Below are 25933 nucleotides of genomic sequence, written 5' to 3'. Positions count from 1 at the left end.
ACTTGTACCTATATTGTAGAAACCTCAGGGACTACTTTAAAGACTGCTTTAGAAACATTTTACAGTCCAGTTTATATTTTTTAAAAAAACAATTTCTAAAATCTAAAGCTTTTATGACAGTTTAACGGAAGGCCCGCTGTCTCTGTATTATTTTTCTCAATCCCACTTGATCCATGACCCAAGAAACTGTGAACACTCACATAACGCTTATCATTTGTTCTGCATCCTGCCTTCCTTTCACATGTATCGCCCTCAGATTTCAGTTGGAATTTACAGAATAAATACAGAATAGGAAATACAAACATGTACTAATTTCTAAAAACTGCACGTAAAGAGGTCCTGCTTTGTTTCTGCAACTCTTATCTATGACACGTACAGACCAATGGACACTTTCAAGATTCAGCTGGGCAGGGTGCTGGGCCATCTTGTCTAGACTGGGCTTTTGTCCATGAAAGGTTGGGCCAGATGATCCTCGAGGTCCCTTCCAACGTGGTAGTCTATGATTCTGTGATTCTATGATTCAATATTTAGTATCAGTAATTAATGTTGCTAAAATGATACGCTGCATACTGTCTTCTGAGATGATTTTTCTTTTTGCCGGCAAGATTTTAGTGCATCAGAGGTTGATCAGATTTTCGTAGGTAGGGTTTTGGCAGCAAAAAGTTAGTAAATCAGACCCTTGGCTGACTTTTCCAACTAGCGCATAACAACAACACGTCTTCTACCACTATAGCTGTGTTCGGGGGTAAGAAAATGCTTCTGCTTGACCTTGTAGATCAAATTCTGCTCTCAGATAAATCATATTGGTCCCGCTGTGTTTACCAGAGTTTTGCCCACTTCTAAAGGTGGAATTTGATCCCACATTTATGAAGTCACTGAATGTGTTCTCTTGAGAAAGAGACTCCTGTTTTCCTCACCTTCTTCCAAATTGCAGGTTCTTTTCCACATCACACTGGACACATTTCTCAATGCACAGTCACAAAAATTGAAGTGGTTGTGTAAGGATTCATGAAATCTAATCCTGTCAACTAATTTACGCAGGAGAAAAGAGCACGTGTGTAAAACCAGACTTCAGTCTGGCACCATACGAAAAGAACAAAGGCCTTATTTGGCAAAACACTGACATGTAGCTAGCAAAGCAAACACAGCTCTGGTGTAATTTATCTGCTTGCAATGGAGTTGATGCTGCTGACTCCAAAGGTGAAGTCAGCCGGCAGTGATCGTCATGTAGACTATGCTGTTGGACAGAGGAACTCGTTTTCTGTAGCCACTCAGTTTCCAAATACCTTAAAATTCATATATAAATTTATATGTTGAAACAAGTAAAAAAGCTAAAAATTACTCTTTATCAGATATAAATTACCTTTAAGTGACATCGTAACATATAAAAAACTATATATATATAATTTACTTGTGTGTGCGTGCGCACGCACGTGTGTGCATATACACACACAACTATACACCCACACCAGTAACTAAGCACTGATTAAATCCAGTCATTTTTATTAAGTAATGAGGAGAATCTAAGAGGCTAAAGCAGACAAATCAGTGGAATTTAGTCAACTGACAGAACTATAAAAGTACCGTTTACTCTATTTAAGAGCATTTGAATAGTTTTATCTATTGCTATAATATACAGCAACGTTAATATTTCAGTCACAGTTTTTGTCCATTCCCACAGAGCACATCAGTACTAGCTACATGTAGAGTGAGATCAGTGCTTTGTCAGACCGGTTCGTATCTACATTCTAGGCCGTAACTAAATAAATTAGAATACGCTAAAGTGCTACATCAACACTAACGTTCCTGAACAGTAGTAACGCACATTTCTCTTTCCAAAAAAAAAAAAAAAAATACAGCAGCTATCGTTTCAAACATAGTCACATTCCGTGAATATGCTTACATGTCACTTTGTTACAGTATTCAACAAAATGCATGACACAAACCCAAATGGCAACAGTCAAGACTCCCACAGAGTACAAAGGGCAACTTTTAAAAAGTCGAGCACGATGGAAATAGGCATTTGCAGAAAACACACTGTCTTCAGAATTCACACTTGAAAGTTTCATTTAATCGTAACTTGCTGATGTCGATATTTATTTCCTCTGGTTTGTCACGTCTGTATGTTACTGTTCTGGTACAAACAGTAGGCAAAAACATCTTATCCTTGAAGGAGAAGATACAATTTTTATCAATGATTAGCTAACTTTTATGTGCAAGAAAAAGATTACTGAATATGATGGCTCTGAAATCAATTACCTTCTTTGTTGCAGATATTCTGTAATCAGCTGAAGATTTAACTTTATTGCTACTCCCCTGCAGAATTATCTGCCTGATGATAAGGACAACAAGCAGCCCGATCAGAAAGGTAACTATAAAGATTATGGAAAAGACTCTAAAGTAGCTTCGTCCAGAGAAACATTCTGCAACGAAAGGAAAACACACATGTAAAGCCTAATGTATGGAACACATCCCTGAAACGCAGTTATATCTACCCCTGCATGGTAATGTCGCATAAATCTATCAAGAGCCTGAAAAAAGTTAAGGGAAAATAACTTAAGGGAAGTCAAGGGGAAAAGTTGCCATATGCAAGCTTTTAAAGCGAGGCATATTGGGAAAGACAATTCCAATTAAGATCCACTGTAGAAAAACGGTGAAACTCTTATTCCTTTAATCTACGAAACTAAAACTAAGGCTTTGCTATGTTGGCCACCACAAATTCTCTGTAGGCCGTTGAGTTTATAGCTGAAATAGAGGGGTTGAATAGTTAGAGAAGAATGGGGCCGAGACAGTTTAACCTTCCCAAGATTATAGTGCAGATCATTGGCAAAATATGAAAGAAAATGTGATTTCTTGAATCTTTGTCCAGTGCTCTTCTCACTGGTAAACCTCTCTCATACAGCAAGCTTTCCTTTAATTAATACTGAAGTTATGAGAAAAGTATTCGCAGTTAGTTTTCTCATTTATGAACAATGGTAAGATAAAAAGGTGTACAAAAATGTGAAGTGACAAAAGGTAATAATTTACCTGCATTTTTGTTACAGCGTGGACTGATTAAGCTTTATGAGATTCTATTTAAAAAGATTTTATTCCTCCACATAACGCATAACTGTGCAGTTTTGTATACTCGAAAGGAATATTTAAACATTACTGAACGTGAGGTAAGCATTCTACTTCATTCTTCCTCGTTTCTGATAATGTCAAACAATGTAAGCATATCCAAAGTAATAAAACATACAGACGCCGTAACAGATTTTTATAAATATTTCTTTAAGCATTGCTCAGGAAGGATTCATTATGATTAGAGGTGACTTCTCAAGCAGCTGGGAATCTGATTTAGCAATGCTTGATAATCACATTTCCTGTTATTATTTATCTTTTACTTTCCCTGAAGCTATGAGCGATTTTTCTCTTTATCCCGCTGCCTTTGTTATTGTAATAATATGACACGCTTTTGAAAGACATTGTAAGAGTGGTGTATTCAATCATTAACCTCAACAGATTTTCATCTCTTCTTAAGATGACCTAGAAAATGTCACATACCTGAAGTTTGGTCAATATAATGCAGCAGGTAAGCGCATGAGGTTGTGCACTGGTCAAGTTTAGCTTGAGATGCATTGTCAGAATGATGGCACTGAACACAATTCCTGTAAAATAAAAAAAAAAATTAAAACCCCATGTCTTTCTCCCCACTCCCCTTAAAGAGATGTGCTGACGTATCACTTGCACATAATGCTTTCCTGTTGCTAGTAAAAACATTGCGACATTTATTTATTTTTTTCTGAAATGTGATGCCTCTCTCAGCATTTTATCCCTCTGATGATTCTCAAAACCAGCTAGTAAGAAGTCATGAAGTAATGTCAACATGTCTTTGGCTTCGAGCCACCTTCATCCGGCCCCTGCTCTGCATTTCGTGGTGCGTGCTCTTCAGGGGGTGTAGCTAAGGGTCCAGCACCCTTTCTTCAGCTGTCAGCCTCTAGTTCAGCCCTAGTCTTTCTTTATCTATCCAGGTCGCTGGGATACACGCTGGGACTGAAGGGGAAGAGATAGGGGTAGGAAAGACAGTTTTGTTAAGACTTTTTTGGACGCTACGCTAAGACAAAGCCACGTAAGGTCCCGCTGCGGGGCAGTTCAGAGGGGCAGCAGCACCGTGGGGGGCAGTGCCGTCAGCCTTGCCGTCTTCACTTTTCAGCTTTGCGGAAGATGGACGTCACAAGGGATCCTGAAACAGCCCTGAGTGAATTTTTTTAAAAAAGCTATGCCATCTTCTGAATTCATTAAAGGCACCCATTTCACAGCGACCTTGAACAAGTGTAAGCCAGCAAGGCTAACTACGTTTTATCTAGTGAAGTCTTAGCAGTCCCCTTTTCAGACACGGCCCAGTTTGTCTCTCCAGGATATTCACCAGATGAGCTATATTTCAAATGAATATGAATAAACAAGAATTCTGGTTTGATGAAAATTCCCTTTCCAACTAAAAGCTGATCTCTCACCCTCTCAGCCACACTGGGATGCGGAGGATTATACGTGCTGACGGGAAGGCGGAGAAGAGCCGTGCCCAAAGACAGGGCTTCATTGACTCTTTAAGCCAGCGCCAGCCTGAGCGCCACTGGCAGCTTGGTCTAGCTCCTCTCCTCCTTGGGCTGCTCATTTTGACCTCCACGCTGTCCTTTCCTTTACATGGCTAAGGAAAACCAGCATGTTTTAAACCTAGCACAGCGAAGACTGAGTGGTTTAAAACTGAGTGACAGAGAATGTTGTTCTCCGGGTAAGACCAACTCTGCGCTGCTGACTGATGGCAACGGCGATGCACAGGTACCACTCTTGTTCCACGTCTCCGTCTTTCAGCTGAGATGCACAAGGTGTGTGCAAAACCAAACTTGGAGATTATTATTGGACTTGGTGGCATTCAAGAGTAGGAGCTACTGTCCATTTTTAAAACTCCAAATTTATGGGCTTTATTTCCCACCCAGTAGATTTCACATGAAAAATCATCTTTTAATAAATATAGGAAAAAAAAAAGATACTCATAGGACACGCTTCCTTTGACTTCGGAAAGCTGAAAGTTGGACATAGACTGCTCAACACAGATAAGGACGTGCAATTCTCTTAATTGCCAGTGTGAACCCCTTGGCTACATAGAGAAAAGTCTCAAGTGTGAATTGTTTCAATTTCCTACAGTCTAAATATCTAAGAAATGTAGCACACATCTAGCCAAGCAGAAATATTTCTCCTTGTTTCACCACTACAGAGTTAAAAAGTCAAGTCCAGCACAAGAAACGTACCAGTTTTCTTCACAGGCTTTGTTACAAGTAGGGCAATATTCACACAAACGGCCAAAGCTTCTTGGATCTGTGCACTCACACTTTCCACATACACATTTTCCTCTTCCACTGCAAATCTGGCCCTTTGAATTCAGGCAGTGCTTTGCTGATTGTAACGAGCACTGGCAACGGTCACCTTCCCAGCCAGCAAAGCATTTGCATTTACCAGCTTCACATTCACCATTACCTACAACATCAGATAGCCTTGAGTCATACGCTTTTGTGAAAACACAGAAAGTCAGTTTTTATATGCATACGTTGGTATTGCTGCTGCTTTACGTTAAACAGAGCTAGTGTAGACCTTGGCTTGCTAATTAGTATTTAAGTTAACAATTTGGGCTGAAGTTAAAAGCATCATACATATTTATGGCTGCGGTTTGTTGTTAAGTTGAGCAAAAGCTGCTACCTTGATGTCATCCTAAAACAGTTTACCAGAATTTTCCCTGTTGCTTTGGATCAAAGCAGTGTGGATTAAAAATTACACAACGAGCAGGAAAACAGTCTTCAGGCAAACTAAACAAACGTCTCTTTAGCAAGAAAGCATTCAATTCAAATAAACAGCAAGATTCAGTGGAGGAAGACGTATCAAGTTCATGTGCACATGCCAGGTTGTGTTTTGTTTTGTTTTGTTTTTTTCTCTTTTCTTTTCAGGAGCGCACACGATAGCACTGCTTTTCAGCCTTTCTCAAGGACAGATGGCTGAGCTGGACAGGTGGGTATGCTGCGCTTATGGGCTGTAGGTTGTTTAATAAGAACTTAAAACACACAGCCTCAAGGATTCAAAGGCTATGAAGAACCTCTGGTGGCCTTTACAATTTTCCAGGCAAAACAGTGGTAACCTTAGGGGAAAATCCATATGTTTTCCATGTTGTAGCACATTTAGGGAGCTGTACGACTGACATGCTGACAATGTTAAACCACATTTTTACAGCGTGGGAAAGCACCTTTAGGAAATATAGAAACAAAAAGTGCATAAAGCACAGGCAAATCTCATGAGGTCTCCTCAACTATGCCTCAGCAGTACCTAAGTTCATATCTACATTCTAGCAGCTGCAGGAAGACAGGCCGTTCTAGCAGACGGCATCCCCTAAATGGGAGTGAGGTCAAGGTATAGGCTGCTCTTTTTTTCACCTGGGCCGGGCAAGATGGAGGGGGGATCATAGGACGGGGGATCATAGGACATCCCAGAGCAAGGCTCTGCAGTGGAGAATATCCCACGAAGAGACACACTGCTCAGCCACGGCCCCAGATGGCAGGTTCCCCTTGTGGTACCCGAGGGCAGGACTCCATCACATGTGACAATCTCCAGCACCTCTTAGACAAAGGCCTCCCTGTCTCCTCTGCCAACCAGGGCACCCCATCTCAGGCTTTGGGAGTTTGTAAGTTTGAAAGGTCTCCTTAGGTTAAGAAATAGTAAATTTGAAAAGTTGGCTGGGGGCAGGGAAAAAGAGTGAGAAGGTGAACCATAATTCTTTGTGTTGGAATGAAGTATTTAAAGGATCAGGTAACGTTATTTCTCTTCATTTCATGTAAAGTTCACAGTCACCGGTAGAGCAAAACTGAAATAGCTCTACTAAAGCCCGTGGTATCACTCTAAATTTATCCAACTGCAGTCGAAAAAATTGATCCCTCAACTGGTCCCTGAGTATGGATTTTAAAATATTTAATTACATCGTAAAGGGGAAAAAAAAATATTCTGGTAGAGATACAGTAATGATACCGATTCAATTCCATTTTTCCTTTGTAACTTTAACTTAAAATTACATGTTTTGTATTTTGTCCATATGCAATTTTTATTTGCATGCTTCCTTTAAAAAACATAAAGTAGGCCACAAAAAGAATAAGAATTTCTAACGACTCTCCCTGTTTATGTTGCGCTTTCACTCTCCTTTTTGGAGCAGGTGTTCTGAACAGTGTTAGCATATATATCAGTATTTGAAATCAAGTGTCACTGTAGCTCTGAAAAGACTCATTTAGGGTGTTAGAAAATCAGAACCTCATTTGGAAATTATGATTCCTCCTAATCTTTATCAACTTTCTCGAATAATGTTACTGCTTTATCCAAGATATCAGTATCATTACCTCCGAAGAAGTTTGAGATTTAAATCTTAACACAGCTAAGCTTAGAAAAAAACTCAATAAATGCCCTAAAAAACAGTGCTGAAGCTTAGAAGGCAGTGCATACCTCTGTGGTGAAGAAAGCTCAGGAGCTTGAATTCCTACCAGGCTGTTCAGGACATTTCACACACTAATTCCGCACATGCAATTCTTGTACTTGACAGCCTTCTATCATTGTTTTCAGCTGCATCACGTATATAAGCTTCAGAAAACAAAACCAAAGAAAAGCAAACCCAAACAAAACCAAATCAGAGACATAAACCCCTGCAGCTTACCGGAACATAAGTTTCCCTGGTGATAGGGGCAGGAAAAATCATCCATTTCACAGTACTTGCCATACACCTTGCCTAGCTTGTTTTTGTAGCAGAAACATTTTCCGTCTATGCAATTTCCTTGCCCACTGCAGAGGGGCTGGTCCTGGTGTCGTCTGCACCTCTCAGAAGGAAGCGTATCTTTATTAGAGCTACAATTATCGTCCCTGCAATGGGACTGTTTGCCATCAGAAAGAGTTTCATCAACCCATACTCTGTCGTGCCTTGCGCTGTCTCCATACTGACAGGCACAGCTTTTCTGCACATTGACGATGGCGGTTTCATTGAAACCAATAGGCTTAAGTATCGCATATTTTCTTCCTCCAGTTGTATCGCATCCTTTCATTGTAACCGATACGTTGAAAAGTACCTAAGAAGAAATAAAAACAGATTTTACATCATTATGATTTCTTATAAATTGCTTAAAAGTTTTAACACATAAATAAAGCAGAATCTTACATTGGATATGAATGTGCACTAGCTAATAACAAAATACACAGCGGCCATTTGTCAAATATGATATATTAGCAATGACAGGCATCACAAATCCTAACAATAGAAGACTGACAGCAGTCTACTTTTCATGCTAAAAAAGCATAGGTGCAGACGACAAGTTTGATACCAGTTAAATAGCAACAGAATTACCCTCATCATCCTCCTGATCTTATTTAATGTGCACATTCTGTTGTATTATAGAAAAACTCAGATGAGAACTGGGACTAGATTGAGCAAGACAATAGAGAAACAGAAAGAGAGATACTCTTCATAAAAAAAAACACCCTATAACGAATGTTCTTGCTGCAGAAATGATCTGTGCAAATAGAAACGACACAGGTTTTTTGGATGGGCCTATCTACTCCTACTAAAACACAGAAACGGCTCACACCTTAGTATCAGCTTATTTTGCCCGATTCCTACAATGAGGATGGAGCAAGAGAGTCTTGCTGTTCTTGCTGTGGTCCCGGGCAAACCAAGTGCTGCTTCAGAGCGGACCCAGTGCCTAGCTCCCGGCCGTGTCATGGTCATCACCACCATGCTCCAGGTCCTCACCCCAGTAGTGCCCACTGCAGCAGCAGCCCCCGTGGATTTCCATAGTCCTGGCACAGGACCCTGGATCACTTCGGTCATTGGGTGACTGCCACAGAGTTTGCATCAATCACTAGCAAACCTCTTTGACAGCTCTGACATCTGTGATACTTTCAGTGGATGGCAATCTTGTATTTCACGATTGGTTTTTTTGGTTTTTCTTGACCGGTAGGCTTCTGACAGGGTATTCTCACGAAGGCTATTTAGCCTGCTGACAGAAAACAACTCTTCCTCGCCTCCTCACAGAGACAACATAACCAAGAGGAAAAGGTGAGAAAGGAGCCCCAGAGAAGCAGATTTCCAAATGAAAAAAAAAAAAAAAAGTAAAAGAGAGAAAACCTAAGAAACTGACTACATACAAGGTGGAAACTACCCACAAAGACTAAGACCATTCATTTCTCATCGCTGTCTCCCCCTCCCGCTGTGCCCTACCATGAGAACAGCCGAGCCCTTGGGGACAATGGTGGCTTTGTGGCGAGCGGGACTGTGGCTGCCTACACGGACAACAGCGAAGAATGCTGTGCAGAAGCAGGCACTTCTTATAGTTGTATTGAGGGGGCACACAGGCTTTGTCTCACCCTTTGCTTTTCTTCTTGTTTGTCAAATGCGCCACTACACGCATAACCCCTCAATTGCCTACACTCTCCGTGCATGAGATGTCTTCCCTTTGGCTACGGGGCAAAAGTGTGGCTATGCACTAATTAATTCATGTGGCAGGTGCGCATCACATGGGGAGGACAGGCTGCAGCTAGAAAACGTGCTTTTTATTCAAGCCAGAGCCCTGCTAGAAAACATCACCTTCATGGACAACAGACTACTGGAGGAACGGCAGGGAGATGGGAGGGAAGGCCAAAGCACGTCTTGTGTACAAGTCGTGAAATTTGCTGGGTCTGAACACAGCAGCAGAAAGATTAAATGTATTGCAACTGAATAATACGCTGTGAACACTGACACTTGCTAATAGCCAAAGTTAGTTTTGTGCCCCGAAGGGGCCACAGGATTCTTCCAGAATATAATACACTTGATGTTTTGGTAAGAAAAGGAAGGAAGAAGGATTAGACAATAAAAGGAATGTAAGAATTAAGGAAAAGCATTTTGACTGTAAACAAATACTGAAAGGATGATTTACGGTTAAAAGAAATGAATCTCTTGAGGGTGGCTCATTTTCAACAGCAGTAGAGGTTTAGGACCACATGCAATCTTTTATAATCAACTGGCTTGGCTTTTTATTAAAAAGAAAACAGATATAAATATTTTTCTTTTCATTAAACAGAACAAATTCCACTCCTATTTCTTATGACATGCACAGGGAACAACACTGGAGAAGAGACAAGTTAAGAAAAACATAGAAAATCTCTCTTAAACTGTAGAAGTTAATCAGCAGCAGGGTAGGCAGAAAAAAATCAGAAGAGTATAAAATACACCTCAGAAGAGCACAAAAGGCATCTAAAAGAAGATATTTAAAATTCACACCTTTAGTCTATCGATTTGTTTTACTATTTCTACACACAGACACAAGTAAAATCACACCAGCTGAGACATGTGTACATGTCAAGAAGGAAAGAACCCCTTGACCCTGCTCTCCAGAAACACAGACCTCTTCCTGGCAGGCTAAATGAATTACTCTGCTAGTCCAAGCAATTAAATAAATATATCAAGGCACAGAGAAGTTGTTCTGGGAAGAAAACCATGGTCTCTTTATTAGCCAGACATCTTCCCCCGCATTTTTACGGTGCATGATGCTCCAGTTTTACAATTTGTTTCATTCAGTAGGTGGCACTGATCCAAACGGGGATAAATCATTTTATTAATTTGATTTATAAAATAAACTAATTATCCACAACCCTGATTGTGCATGAAGACTACTACAGCAAGGAGAGGGAAAGGTGGCATCTAGTACAGACCCAAGGAATACAAATTCCAGTGATTCTTTTCCACCGAGTGATTATCTTTCAACCTCTTTACGTACAGATTTCATCACAATGAACAAGGCCATTGTGCCCAGTGGAGGACAAAGGAGGAGAGTTTCAATGGACATTAGCTTTCAGGAAAAGCTTTGAGCCTTAGTTCCACGAGATTAGTGAGAATTAAAATAAGATTCAGGAAAAATAAAACCAGAGAATAATAGAGAGTCTGTGGTCATTAATCACATAAATCCATTTTCAGTTTAAGTAAATCCCTAGAAGATTTCACACGATTGAAACCCAACCAAACAGAAAAACAAGTATTCCACTTCCTTGAGGAACAAGAACCATCAACATACTTCTTCATTATATCCCACATTTTTGCATCCTTCCATGCCAGTTTTTTTACTTCCATCAGGACAGATTGCAGTGATATTGAAATGAAGACCTTGGATCTGGTTATCGACTTGAATTTTCACTTCAGAGATTAGTTTCTGTAACCAGAAAACAAGTTTTAGTCACATTGCGTCTCTACATATAATGTGCATTAGTGACTAACACCGAGTACTGCTACTGTGTCTGACTGAAAACGAAGAAGGCTTGTCTGTGTGAATAAAGCAATGAATTAAAGCATTGTTTCCCATATAAAGACCCAATTACATTCCAAATATACACAACCAGTGAACTGGTAATTCTGATAAAGAGGATTACGTTTTCCAGATAAAAACGTTTTCAGCTTTTCTAAAATGGTTTTGAGGCTGTATTTTTTGCAATTTGAAAATCTAGTCTAACAGCCGTGCACAACAAAAACTGCTCATTGTTTGAGAGACTACACTGTTTTTTAGCCACATATTTAAAATAAAACAGTAAACATACATACAACTATTGTTATCCAGCAGAAAAGGTTCCTAATTGACTTGACACTTTAGAAACTTCTGATATTTTGCATCTGTCTTGGAAAAGTTTTCTCTGAACAAACCTTAGGGTGACCTAAAGGCTATTGGGATTACTCTTACTGATTTATTTGGGTCAGCTAGGACTATATAAGTCAACAACTGGTTGATGCCCATTACGTTTTTTTACAATATAAAATAATGAAAAAGCCTGCTACTTTGCAACTTGTGTTTACTGCATGCTCTAAAATCCTACTTTCTTCCAAGAAAGAATATTGCTTCTTGACCTTTTAAAAATTTATTAAAGCTGTACACACCAACGAGCTGAAAATTGCACAAAGAGATTATCAAAATTCCTGGCATATTAGTATTAAAAAAAAATAGTTCAGTGGGATATTTTTACTGCTACAAATGGAAATTTAATTACATGACTCTGAACACATGTTTATCCTTGTAACTTTTTGAAAATTCGTGACTCATCTTTGGCTTTTTCGCCAGGGATTTTCAGCCAGGGTTTTCCACAATTAAGGCTAAGGTTTCCCTGCCCAGGACAAGAGTGCAAGAGGCCCACTGTCATCAAACATCAACACTAAATTTATTTTCTTATCTAAGTACTTTTGCTTTCAAGAAAGCAAAACATTCAAGCACTGTTCACTGTGTGTTTGTATATTACAAGCCCCTAAAAGTATGATAAAAATCTCAAAGTATCAAATCCAATGAAGTTTAGGATGGGAAGGAAGATACTGTGTAAAAAACGAAAATAAGACAAGAGCAAGCTGGGGGTGGCTGGAACAGGAAAGTCCCACAGAATCTTCCATTGAGCTAAATCATTATTTTGTAAATTTTTGTTTCCTCTCCTTGAATGTTGGCCCTGCACAGTGCTCTAAAAACTGGGATACAATTTAGGATGGACAGTGTAAAAGTGGCATACAAAAGGACTATGATCTTCAAAGTTTTTTTGCCAGCAGCTACCTGCAAACCTCCATATTCAAAACGAGATTTCTCCATTTTGTAAGAGAAAGAACAACATCAATGAGAGCTTCTCTGCAATTTGATTACGTATAACCTCCTCTGCTTTTGAATGTATTTGCCTTCTGCACAACGTTTCCAACATGACAGTGAGGAAAATGTACACAAACCCACTCTGTTGACTAGGAACAGACACGGGACTTGGCTCTTCATTATAGCCAATTCTCTGAAAGCAAAATAGCCTGATTTAGATGTTCACCCTAGTGCAATGGATAATTTCAGCCTCCCATGTCCAAGTGATTAAAAATAACGCGATACCTGTTGATACCTTGCATTTAGTTTGTAACTGATTTTTCAACTTTTGGAACTTGCATGTTTGTGTAACTTGCACACCTTAACAGCATTCAACCATCATCTAACCCATCACGTTAGTCTTGATGCTGCTCTATGGGCTCCCTGTGCTCTAGTACATCAAATGTATACTACCGGGCTTCATTTTCAAAGCTGCTTATGCCCCCTTTTACCAGGTTATCTTTCATTCGCTATCAAGATGCCAATTTCCATTTCAAGCTGCCGTTCCCTGTCAATCATTTGCGCAAAACATCTTTATGCTCTTTACCATACTACCACTTTCTCTTTCCCATGCTATTACTTTCAGTTGAGAACTCCAGGGAAGAGTTCACAGTGCCATTTCCATTGTTCTCTCCCAAATCCCTATCAAAACTCTTCTTCACTGCCATACCTCAAAATCCTGAGTCATTACGCTGCTTTGTGCAGTGTAAATCCTGTTTTCCACAATATCCACTGTTGTCAAACTACCTCCTTCTAAATTCCCACCTGTTGTCCATTTTCTAAGAATTATGCTGTAAACCCCTCTAGATACTGCACTAGCTTTTTGCTGGGAATTTATATGGTGCCTAGATGGTGGTGTCTTGTCTGTAACTAAAGATCTGAGATGCCGAAATTCAAGTAAAAGTCAGACATTTCTTTTGAAGTTACACGGCAACAGGTGCAGAGAACCAAACAGCATATTTCGAAGCATCCTTGGAAAGGAAAAAGTGCTAGTTTTTGGCTTTGAGACCCCAACAGCCTGGGAATTTGAGAACTATTGTGGGACAGTGTCACCCACCAACCTGGAATTTCAGAAGAGTAGGGAACTTATCCTTGTGGACTTCAGGTAGAAGCCAACATCCTGGAAATTCCAACTTTAGGCTATAAAAGGTGAAAAATCCCTGTACAAATACGGCATACAACATTGTCACTGTCATCATACCTGATAGGCCTCTACCACCAAATCATTGAGATTTGCTGCTTGTGATTCTATCTGTCTTGCAACAGTACCAGGCAACAGAGGTAACAGATCCTATGAAAAATACAAACGTTTATGCACAGTTTTAATTTTTAACATAAATATTGTGCTTTCAAAACTGGAAAAGCAAATCAGGTTTCTAACCTACTTTATACCAATGGAACTGGCTTCCTTGAACTGCAAAAATAACATTGATGTTATTGTCAATCAATTTTTCAGAGAGCTGCCCAAGAGATGGATGCTCCTGCAAAATACGAGAGAAAAGAGAAGACTGCAGATTAGTAGGGAAAAACATTATATTTCACATATGACACAATACAGGATTCCAAAACCACCTCAGTCCTTATTTCTAAATGTACAGAGCAATGCTAGGCCTACATCCAAAAAAAAGTGGGACCAACCAAATAAACAGATCATGAGAAAAAAAAAAAATCATCAAGGCATCAGCTAGACTGTGACAGGCCTATCTGTTGCCAACTATGCAAGGGTGCTGCACCGTGGGAGGACTAACTCATACAGTACCATTTTGGTGGTTTGAGTCTGATGCTTAAGAAATATGGATATGACATTGTCCATGGTCCGACTAGAAGAATAACAAGATTCCTGAAAATGACAGGCGGGTTCTTGCCCCAAATTCAGAGCGAAAGTACAACATGAGGGCACTGAGATGAGGTGTGCTTTTGGGAACGGCAAATTGAGTAATTAAGTTTGTTTCTCAGAAATGTATTTTGGCACCAGGGATCGGGCACACCAGCTCAATGCAGCCACTGGGTCAGGTTCTAGCAATGTTAGTATTCTGTACACATCTCACTTACGGCTGCCAGCTTTCTCCTCTCTACGTCCAAGACCTGCCTTAGGAGCGATGCCTCCAGTCCTCACTGCAATGACCTGTTACATTTCCTTAACCACACTTGTGCTTGAAGAAGGTAGCGTGAGATTCACGTCTCTTCCCAGTAAAGACATTGCTCTATGTCATTAGAGAGAAGTGACTGGGGCTTTGCCCTGTGTTTCGCCTTACATAGATTTCATCTGGACACCACTTATGTTGGGTCCTTCAACCTCTTTACCGCATATACTTCTGCTTTCTTTCTCTTCCTGATGTTTTTCACCATCTGCCCCACATTGTCTCTCTCTTGCACAAACACACTCTGTTTTCCTGCACAATTCACTCCTCCTCAGAGTGCCACTTGTTGCTCAAGGCAACCTGCAAGTCAACCGTTCTCCTAACAGTAATCTGAACGCTAAGACAGCTGAGACAAACTTATGCAAGGGGGCAAAATCCATTTTCCATCATAATGCACCATTATAAAGAGCCTCGTATAGAAAGAACAAAGGAGTTTCTTGCTGCAGTTTGATCTCAGCCAGGGTCCACGCCTCTCTCAATTTTTCTACCCTTTGGTAAGAGATTGTATTGCTTAAGATAAGTGGTGAAAGGCAGCAATAAACAGATCTTCTTACAGCTGCAGCTGGGGAGTGCGCCATTCGCGAGGGTCCAGTAAGTATGCATTCCCACTACACAGCAGTTGTGGGTGAACTGCAACAGCAGTGACTTTGTTGCCATTCTCAATAGCCCACAACACAGTACTATGGCCTCCTGCCTTCTCCATGACCACAGACCACAGTGGTGAGGCCTCCGTTGTGCCTGCACAGCCCTACAGGCCACATGCAACTGGCTGGCAGATCAGATCACAGACACACCAAGTGGTCCTAGGACACGGGCGAGTGAAGCCAGACATTCTGTAAATACCTCCTACACTATAAATGTGTTAAAGACCGGACAGGATTGAGAGATCATGAGATGGTGGTCAAATAAGTCAGTCTTCTGCTTAGTACATGAAACTAGACATGTCTGAATTCCAGAAAAACTGCCCTTCAACATCATAGAATCATAGAATTGTCTAGGTTGGAAGAGACCCTTGGGATCATCGAGTCCAACCATCTACCCTACTCTACAAAGTTCTCCCCTACACCATATCCCCCAACACCACATCTAAACGTCTCTTAAACACATCCAGGGATGGGACTCAACCACCTCCCTGGGCAGTCTATTCCAATGCCCGACAACCCTTTCTGTGAAAAATTCTTTCCTAATGTTCAGTCTAAATCTACCCTGTTGGAGCTTGAAGCCATTCCCTCTTGTTCTGTCATTAATTACCTGTGAGAAGAGATCAGCAAAACTCTGGGATCAGTGGTAGCAGAAATAGGTTCCCAAGCCCTCATGAAACAAAAACTTATTCAGATGGAGCTTACTGAAGTCAAGAGACGGCAAGCATAGAAATGCAAGGATGGCAAGGACTACATCCCCAACTACCTAGTCTGCATACAAGTATACTTGTCAGCTCTAACGCACTAGAGTGTCCCGCTTGGTTAGTAGTACATTAAAGCCTCACTTCATATTGGAAAGATAATTCTTCTTTTTATTAGAAGAGACTTTTTTTTTTTTTTTAAAAAAAAAAAGCATCGAAAGACCCACACTATCTTTTTCATTTTGAGCATGTAAAGAGATGACATGAGGAACTGCTGGTCACTCATGGAGCCTCATTTTGCTTGCTCTAAAATCCTTGCTGTACTTTATGTATTTTTATCTTATCTCTTCCCACTACTGCTCAGACGAATGTACTTTCATTTTAGATCATCTTTCTTGTTCCAATTACATCATTCATTTTATTATTTTAACCTACTGTGTTAAACTGAGAAGATAACTAATACAGATGTTAAGTATTTCAGAAAGGGAGTTAACCAAGCACAGATCTAATTAAAACGGACTAGATTTCTTTCCCATTTTATGCTTTTTTGCTGACCTCTGCATGACTGCTTAGCAAAAGTTAGAAAGAAACAGGCAGAGAAGTGACTAACTGCAAACACTTCTGATATAAAGGTTAAGCTTCTGCCAATAAATAAAGCAAAGTCCTCTGGACTGGCACAAGGAGGAAATAAATATATGCCAAAATGCAATCTTCTCAAGACTACCAGAAGCTAAGGATCAAAGTAGGAAAACAATGTGATTACAGACACCTCTTTAATTTAGCATAGCACAACAAAATTGCAATGATAAGGAAAAAAAGCAAAAATGTTTCAAATTGTGTATTTTTTAAAAAGCTGACGGCCTTTCATGACATTTCATTTAAGTATCAAATTGCGTTCCCACACGATTTTATGTGTTCATTTGAAGTTTCTTTATGGATCTCTACGATTAAAATAATCACAGGCTACACACTGCCAAGAAGGAAAAAAAGCAGGAAACCAGGACACCTACCCTTACAGACACGGTTGTGTTATCATGTCAAATCTACTCCAGAAAATATCTAATACTGAGAAAGGTTTCCATTCTACTCCTTTTCTGTTACTAAGTGCCTGCCCACTATTACATGTGGGCATGCAAGAAGTAGCCCACGGTTGAAAAAGATATGGGCTATCAGCCAGAAAACACGCAGGCCAACACGTGACACCACAGATCTAAGCATCTTTCAAGGTCATTTCATTCGGGTGGCTAAAAAGACTACCTCATTTCAAAAAAGGCATCAACAGCAATAATCATGGAGATTTCTTATTCCAAATTGGACAGTAAGATCATGATCTTCCAGCCCACAATCCAGAAAACACTTTCTTCAGCCAACCATCAATCTGTCATAGTTCCTTAGAAAGAGATGAATTAATTTTGTCTGTATTTTATATCGGTGAGGTTTTTCAGCTGAAGCAGAAGTTAATTTCTCATGTTGGACAGAAAATAAATATAGGTTGGTTTTTTTTTTTTTTTCTGAAAAAACCCAGTATCTTTATTACCAAAGGAATCCTGAACAACAGCGTAAGATTTGGACCTTCAGCAATTGTTAATAAGCAGAGCAAAATTCCTCTCATTTGTAGCACTGAAATTAGGGGTGGGGGTGGGGGTGGAGGAAGAAACAGAGATAGGGACACCATAACCTGTAAGTACGCCCTGTTTTGGGAAAGGAAAGTTTCAGGATTATTTGCTTTAAGTAGAATAAGGCAGGGGTTGTTTTTATCCCAGGGACGCCATAGAAATACTGAAACTGAACAGACTGGCCAGAGGGAAATAAATAATCCTGACATCTGTGAGGGAATATCCAAGAGGTGACAGAGGGAGTATATGAACGCAAGAACATCTGATAATGGGAAATCCAAACAACCTTCCTGTTAGCACACGCTCAGCTCCCTCCTCTCCTCAGCAAGGCCCCGAACACCCAGCCATTCCCAGAAACCTCCCGTATTTCATGATCACACACCATACGGCGGTCGCTTCCCGCTGGCCCACCGTCCTTTAAACACCGACCTCTGGGACTGAATGCAGCTCTCGCCCAACTTACACGTAGCCCTCCCCGAGTTCACTAGCACGTCGCTGGCTCGGGCTGAACAGGGGCTGTACGCTTTAACTACGTGCAGCCGGCACTGAGAATGAAACTGTAATGTGCTCCGATGATATCCCTGTTCATATTTCTGTTTTCTGGTGGTTACATGGCAATTAAGTAGCGATTCATGTTTCTTAAAGAAATAATTCGTATTTATTCAAGGAAATAGCCAAAGCAATTAAAAATTACAAACCTTAGAAAAAAAATTATTTTGGTAGCTAAACGTATCTGCAGAAGGCGTGTTATTTTCCTACGGCAGATTTGACGCAACTTTTTTGCGTAGGTATGTATTAACACACATTGGCTTTATATTGTGAGATTCAAATGTATTTAATACTACATTACCCCAGCAAAGCTTTGTGGCACAGGGATATTTTCTAGTCCATCATGGCTGAATCAGCTCATTGCTGTTGCACGCCTTCTGTTTCACTCTTATCTAGCCTTTTCCATCAACGCACCTACGCATCTGCTGACCCTAAACCATGACCACTACCTTTGCCTTATTAGCAGGACTGTGCAATTCTTACATATTCCTAGCTGCTTCTCATGCAAAATACCACACCCGACACTTCCTACGTATATTTTATACAAAATGTGTGTGATTTTTATGAGATGGTAATAAAAAAACACACCAAACCCAGTAACATATCCTCCTCTGCTGTGTATTGTCATCTTGGACTCCAAAATACTTTGTCCCAGACAAAAAGAATGTCAATATTTCCAAGTGATTGATTCTTCATTTCACAACTTGCCTATTTGGAAAAATACGATTCTAATAACTGAAATAAAAGCCATGCTTTGACAGCCATCTAAAAACCTCCTGTATGCAGTTTTACACTGCTTCCCTGAAGACAGAATCTATGACATATACCTTACCATACTCGTAGCTTTGATGTACACATTATCTTTCAAATGACAGTTTCCATCATGGGGAATTACGATCCCCGCTAATTTACTATCAAGGGCCAGATGGGAAGTTTGATCTGTCATCACGAGAAGCAGTCGCTTTGCTTCTTTACGCCATCCAATGTGGCTCTAAAAAGAAAACAAAATTAAGCGTAAGAAAGCAGTAACTACCTATTTTCTAAAATAGTAAGTAACAAAAGGAAAAGTGAATGTGGAAGTCTTCTTTCAGATATTACACTGCTGAGCAGCACTGAGTTTAAATGAGGCTATTTAAAGCATTTCGTGTGGAAATATATATCACGTACTACATCTGAAAACTACCACTGCAAGATAACCACTTTGCTTTTTAAAGAAAGATCTCTCAAAATATATAAAAGTTATGCATTATATAGGGGGCTCAGGTAAAGCTGCCGCATCGTGTGTGTCATTGTTACACACAAATGCAAATGCACAGCATTTGTAAAATTCTCTGGGATCCAAAAAGCATTACAACCAATAAATATGCATTCATTTGTATTGGTACTTGGTGTCCTCTTCTATTTTTACGTTATATTTATTTACTTTATATTCTCATCATTCTATAATTTCCTTTTCCTATACAGCTTTCCAGACAGGACATTGGCATTATGATCAACAAATCAATAAACTAAAGTTTGAGTGTCTCCATGCACCTGCAAGTTGAGAAATTCCTCATTATGCAGCGAAATACCACCACACGCTTCTATCCACTATCTTAAGGGATTAATAGCAGTGGCATCTGCAAGGGTGAATTTAACGTGTTTTAGGAATTCGGTGATGTACAGGAAGCAGCAGTGCAAACTTATATCTGAACTGGGTTAGGTGCCAATTTGTATTTCCATAACATTTGTTTCCCTGCAAGGAGTAAGCGGCTGCTTTAAACCAAACTTTAGAGGCACACATGAATTACCTTGCATTCTTTTTTCATTATTCCCCCTCCTAATTACTCCATCTTCTTCTTCATTAATTCCATTTTTCCTTCTTTCTCCTCTTTCCTTCCTCCTCCTTTCTACAACACAGGCCTATCTCTACCATTTCCCTTGACACTACCGGGTACCTCTCATCTCACGTGAAAGTGTATCATCGGCAACGCAGCCCGTGTACCCAGCCAGGCTTTGTGACTTATTCTCTACCTTCCTTTTTCTGCTTAGCAGAGAGCGATTTACCTCCCTTCGCAGGCTCATTCCCTGCTAGCTCTGACCGGGGATTAAGTATCTCGTAACTGTAGGGATAATAACTACACTGGGCTGTGGTGTCTTTTCCAGTTTACACGTTAGGCACCAGCCTCCCTCAGACAATCCTAGACAGCATTCCCCTAAAGAATGGGTATTTTAAGTTTTAAACAGGTTATATCTTAAATACTCCCAAATTCTTCTCCAGCCCTGTAAAAACTTCTTGCTCCTGAGACTCCGTCATTTCACTTTGTCACCACGAGACTCCTACCTACATACGTCACAGCAGCCACAATTTTAAAGTGCTTCATGTCCTAACCTGCAACAGGGATGTATTGGTTAAAGCAAGATGGAGCAAGTTCGAAAGTTCTATTGTACGCAAAGGAGCGCACGTTAATGTAAATTAGAGTTCATGATGGTTGTTATGGATTGCACATTGTTCTCATCTGTTTTGGTTCACAATTCAGTTAGCAGGAAAGCCTCCCCATTCTCATGAATGTTTCCATTCTATTGTTTTTTGAAGCTGATATTATTCTAGAGCTCACATGTCATAAGTGTGGAATGTGTCCAATGGGAAACACTGAATTCTAAAGAATTTTTCCAAAGCTCCAGAATTATTTTTTATAACAGCTGTGATCACAAAGTCTATGAAGAGTGGCTTTTATTTACCTGCTTTACAGCTCATCAAAATCTGAAAATAAAATTGGGCCAAACTATTCATTTTTAGCATAGTTTGCATTACTTTTTGTCCTTGACTCATTCTACCGCTCCAAAAAAAAAGGAATGTGAAGATGGACAAGATAAAAGAATTGCCCTGACATCATCCCAAGAGATGAGAAACACAGCAAGCCTGTGATTTGGACAGGAGTTGAATTACTTTCTTTAAGAACCAGAAAGAGTATCTCACAGAGTTCAGCAAAGCCATCAATCAGCCAGCTTTCAAAATTTCTATTGCAGTACTATGGATAGAAGAAAAACATGCAAAATAGCCCTTTAGAGCAAACAAATTCTTATTATTTAATATACTTATAGCTCAGGAACCACTGATGAAGATCTTTCTCATCCTTTTCTACATGGCAGGGATGGTGATGAAATTTTATCAATATACAGAAGTTAACTTTTAATTGATTTGTACTGGTTTTGATATAGATCTTTTAAAAGCTGAGATAACATTCAAGTGCGTTTGTATTCTTTATCTACACAAGCAGATATGTAACTGATCCTTCAGTTTTCAAATACATTAAGTAGAAGAACTGTCAAATGGTATGTTTTCACTTAGGAACACAAGGAGGGCTTTAATGACTTTTGAAACAAATTTTGTAATTGACCGCAATTAATACATGTGTCTATTCAAGCAAGAAGCAGTTGCTTTCATCGTCCATCCTATGTTGGTTAGGCTGGTTAAAGCCAGAATTTGAAGAAATCAAACGAATACTGAAAAATATTTCCTTAAGCTCTCCTTTTTCAGTTTCAATGGGAAACAAGTATGTGTAGCTAAGGGGGAAATAATGGAAAAGGAAGCAGAAATCCTACTATTATCAGGCTGAGAACTGACATTTTGAATTCAGGAACACCGAGCATTGTTGTACCATATATATATATGTACGGTACAATATATACACCTCTGTATCTGAATCACCGTTTAGTCTTTTGTTAATAAGCTCCTTACCTGGCACACTGCTGCTTGGAGCATCGCATCAAAACCCCCTTCAGGTGTATCAATATTCCCAGAAATTTTTTGTTTATTCACTGCATTTCTGAATTCTGCTATATTGTCAGTCAGGGATAGCACGTGAATATAACCATGAGGAGGCATACAATCTAAATTATAATCACTGTACAAAAACAAAACAAAAGAAAAGTCTAACACATTCCATATTTTCCATTGGAAGATGTAAATATTGCATCCCTATTAACCCATAAAATCCTGTAACTAATGAAGATGTATATATGTGCAGTAAAACAAATACTTGAAGAAAGAATAAGTCCACGTGAGATTAAGTTCAGTGGGAATTAGTTCTAATTTACTATGAAAAATGTATTTTTTTGGTATTTTACGGAAATTTATATAACTTGGTTAATATAGTAACAGCACATATATAGTGTTTCTGTACAGAATGATAAGAAACACAATGTGAGCGATGGTATGATCTCAGAGAGTATATAATCCCTTTTAGAATGTCTACAGAGCAGTACAGCTTTGCTTTTCATTATCCTGACAAAAGGCTATCACACCACAACATTAGGAGCCTTTAATAGCTCAATACACAGGCTACTGGATCAAAACTAAATAAAATTTAAGTTCCCACACCCACTAGTAGTAAGTAAATGTGCATAAAATTCATGTTGAGATTAGTGACAGTTAACTCATTAAAAGGAGGCGAAACTCCAGTAACATCTTAGTTGTAAATGATACTTTTTGAAGTTACGTATAAGGGAGAAAGTATGAAGTTTGACATGAGTAAACTAATTCTCACAGCACTTATATAGGTCATTGCTCTGCGACCCATTTACGGCAGTGGAATTTACGGCACATGCTGAAACGCTCATCTGATTCGAAGATGCTGAGCAGGCTTCAACTCACTTCACTTCTGTCGCATCCGGACTAAAACCTGCATGCCCCCGACTCAATTTACAGTCAATGAAGAGAAAGTGGCACAGTAAGGATTAAACCTCTGCAGATGTCTACTTTTAGGCAAAATGAATCGTGTCCCAGAAGTGCCAATTGATCTCAACTCATTATATAACAGTCTAGATAACTGCTTTATACACAGACATTTATATCTGTCATCTAATGAATTCCACTACGAGTGCCCAATTCAAAAACCACTGAAATAAAAAGATACTTATGGACTTCACCGAGCTTTGGATCATATCTTCCCAGGAAAGACAGTAACGAGCAAGAAGGTATGAACAGTTACTATTCACTTTTCCAAGTATTATGGTTTATACAGATTGGATTTTTTTGTGAATAATCTTGTTCTCCAGAGGGTTTTGGAAGTCATCCCTCACTTTATGTAAGTGCTGATCGCAAGGTATAAAAGACATGGCATGAAAAAAGAAATGCAAGCCAGAACATATTTCTTATTTAAAATGGGAGTTCATTCATATTACAACTGTGGAATTAGATCAGAGGATCACTTTTGCTCATTAAATGAGCTGAAAAAAACTGCATTACAATGACAAAAGTAGAGTTTTAAGAAAAGAGTTTGCGAATACACGACCACACACCAGAAGAGAAGTCCTAGGTCAGAAAATACAAAACCTTGTGATGAATCTAGGCAACATACATCCAAAATATTAAGACCACAACAGTTGACTATAAAATTAAATGCAAAACATATTCAAATATGCCAAAGCAGCATGTTGTTTGGCTTGTTTTGCTAAAAAAAAATACAGCACATTTTTTCTGAAATAACTCACCAGGTATTTCAGAAGTAATCACTGCATAATAATTTTCAGCATTTTCTTAGGAACTTTGCTGAAGAACCAAGGTACAATGAAACAAAGACAGACTCTGAAGAGGTTTAGAAATAAATCTGCATAATGCATATTTATGTAATTAAATAATTTCTCAGTGGTAGGGCAAATATACGAAGACTACATACCTGCATTGGTTATGGATTCTACCTGGATGAATGCTAATATAGGGTGACACAGTTTTATCCACATAGGATCCAAATCCAAGTCGAAAATCAAGAGAAATATTCGCCATCTTTTTAGATAAAGCAAATCCAACGGAGTTTAGTTTTTCTATATTGTTGTGCATAGAGGCTGAGACATCAACTAAATAGTAAAGATCCACAGGGTATTTCTCTAAAGGACGGACTTTTAACAAGAAATTTGCTTCACTTCCTGATTCAAAGGAAACAAATAAGTTTGTTTACTATTTTTGAATGGAAACTCTTAAAAATACATTTATTTTTGCAGCAACCTCAGCACAAAGTTGTTTGTGTCAGCAAACAGAAAAACAAACAAACAAGAAAACCTCCCAAGAGTAAATGAAACCTTGAAGCATCACTCAAAAATAAGCCATAAAGGAGCTCTTTGTAAAACATTTTGCCTTTTTTTTTTTTCCCTTGCAGGAGCACTGTGCAATTTATTGTAAAAAATCTGACTTCTCCCCATTTTCTTTTAAATTCCTGATTATGCAATCCCTTTGGCATTATACCAAAAAGCAGTTATGACTCACAAAAGACATAGATCTGCATACAAAGTGTGGTCAGTCACTTCAAGGTTAACACTTTTAAGTATGTAAGTGTATCCTGCAAATAGTTTGCCATGTGAGTCTAAACCTGCATGTGTACCATAAAGACAGCATGGCCTGAAAAACACATGTAAATTATGCTTCAAGTTAATACCAATCTAATTCCAAAGATTCAATGAGAAAACCCAGCAGGATCAAAATATTTTTTAGAAAAAAAGGTTTCGGTATAAAAAAAAAAATTAATCCATTTTTTTGGTGTACACAAAATAGAACTCATCTTTTATTTCAGGATGACAAAAGTCTGTCTCTCCTACAGAACCACATCATGTTCGCTTATGTGATAAATGTTAATGCTTTGGAAGCCACTAAAAATAGTCCACACATTTTTGCTTGCCTAATACTCTGTAAAGCCAGTAAAGAGTGAAGTGACTGGAGTATGGGCAGCGTAAGTATAGCAATACATGACTTCAAATTGTTCATTATTCTGTGTCACCCTAAGTGTGAGCTCACGGAATTAATGAGGGAGTAAGATCTTTGTGTGATGAGTGTGGAATGTAACTCAGTATTGCACAATGAAGATACAGCAAAGGACAGGAGGAAGGGGGACATTATAGAAGGATTAAGCTTTTATTGAAAACCTGCAATCTAAACACATTCAGAAACAGACTCACTAAAAAAAAAAAAAACCATCTGAAATACGACTTATCTATTAATGACATTTACTAATGCTTTTGACATTGCCAGATAGCACAATTAAAGTACATATAACAAAGATCTGACCCTGAAACGTTAAACACGCAAAGTACTTTCTTCCAGTGGTCTTTGAACATAATCCACCTGAAAATGTCAGGATTTGTCTGTATCAGGTCTTGCACAAAGAAAACAGAATTTCAATGTGCTGTAACTTATGTGTTTCCTCTTTGCCCGTGTAAATCAAATTACTTTTTCTAAATGACCCTTGCAGGTCGCCTGTTTGCATACAGCGCGCTGCTGAGTGCAGCTTTTCTTTTTTCCCACGTAAATCCTGACAGTTGGGTATATGTAAACAATGACAAAAAAACACAGTATCAAACCAAAAATCATCTTTTTCTGCGTGATGATACTGTATCAAATTTCTGTTTTGAGGCACAACTGTAGCTGTATATCTGTGTATTGCCCTGGGGAATAAAATACGGGCAGGATGTCTATATATCAAAAGTTATTCTTCTGGAGCCCTTGGAATTTCATTCTTCTGCCTCCCCGATGCAAGAACTTCCACAAAGCATATGGAACCCCAAACTTGATGTCACTATTTGCTGACAAAAAGGTTCATTAAACCAAAGTTTAGAAAGCTAAGTTTTTTCTAATAA

At 39.1% G+C, this 25933-nt stretch overlaps 1 protein-coding gene across 1 annotated transcript in view; it reads right to left on the bottom strand.

The window, feature by feature from the left end:
• Nucleotides 1–2043: 2043 nt before the first annotated feature.
• Nucleotides 2044–25933, bottom strand: part of ITGB8 (integrin subunit beta 8) — a gene marked incomplete at its 3' end in the record, with an annotated part of 42377 nt that continues 18487 nt past the window's right edge. The window contains exons 4-14 of the mRNA XM_082499698.1: nucleotides 23986–24232; nucleotides 22047–22212; nucleotides 19158–19316; nucleotides 14063–14158; nucleotides 13879–13968; nucleotides 11103–11237; nucleotides 7718–8123; nucleotides 5286–5511; nucleotides 3544–3647; nucleotides 2260–2423; nucleotides 2044–2166 (exon numbers count right to left, since the gene is read on the bottom strand). Coding sequence (XP_082355824.1) covers nucleotides 2044–2166; nucleotides 2260–2423; nucleotides 3544–3647; nucleotides 5286–5511; nucleotides 7718–8123; nucleotides 11103–11237; nucleotides 13879–13968; nucleotides 14063–14158; nucleotides 19158–19316; nucleotides 22047–22212; nucleotides 23986–24232 — 1916 coding nt within the window. The remainder of the gene's footprint in view (nucleotides 2167–2259; nucleotides 2424–3543; nucleotides 3648–5285; nucleotides 5512–7717; nucleotides 8124–11102; nucleotides 11238–13878; nucleotides 13969–14062; nucleotides 14159–19157; nucleotides 19317–22046; nucleotides 22213–23985; nucleotides 24233–25933) is intronic.

Source organism: Vanellus vanellus (assembly GCF_965231255.1).
Source record: "Vanellus vanellus genome assembly, chromosome: 2".
Lineage (NCBI taxonomy): Eukaryota > Metazoa > Chordata > Aves > Charadriiformes > Charadriidae > Vanellus > Vanellus vanellus.
This window is presented reverse-complemented; position numbering and strand designations above follow the sequence as displayed.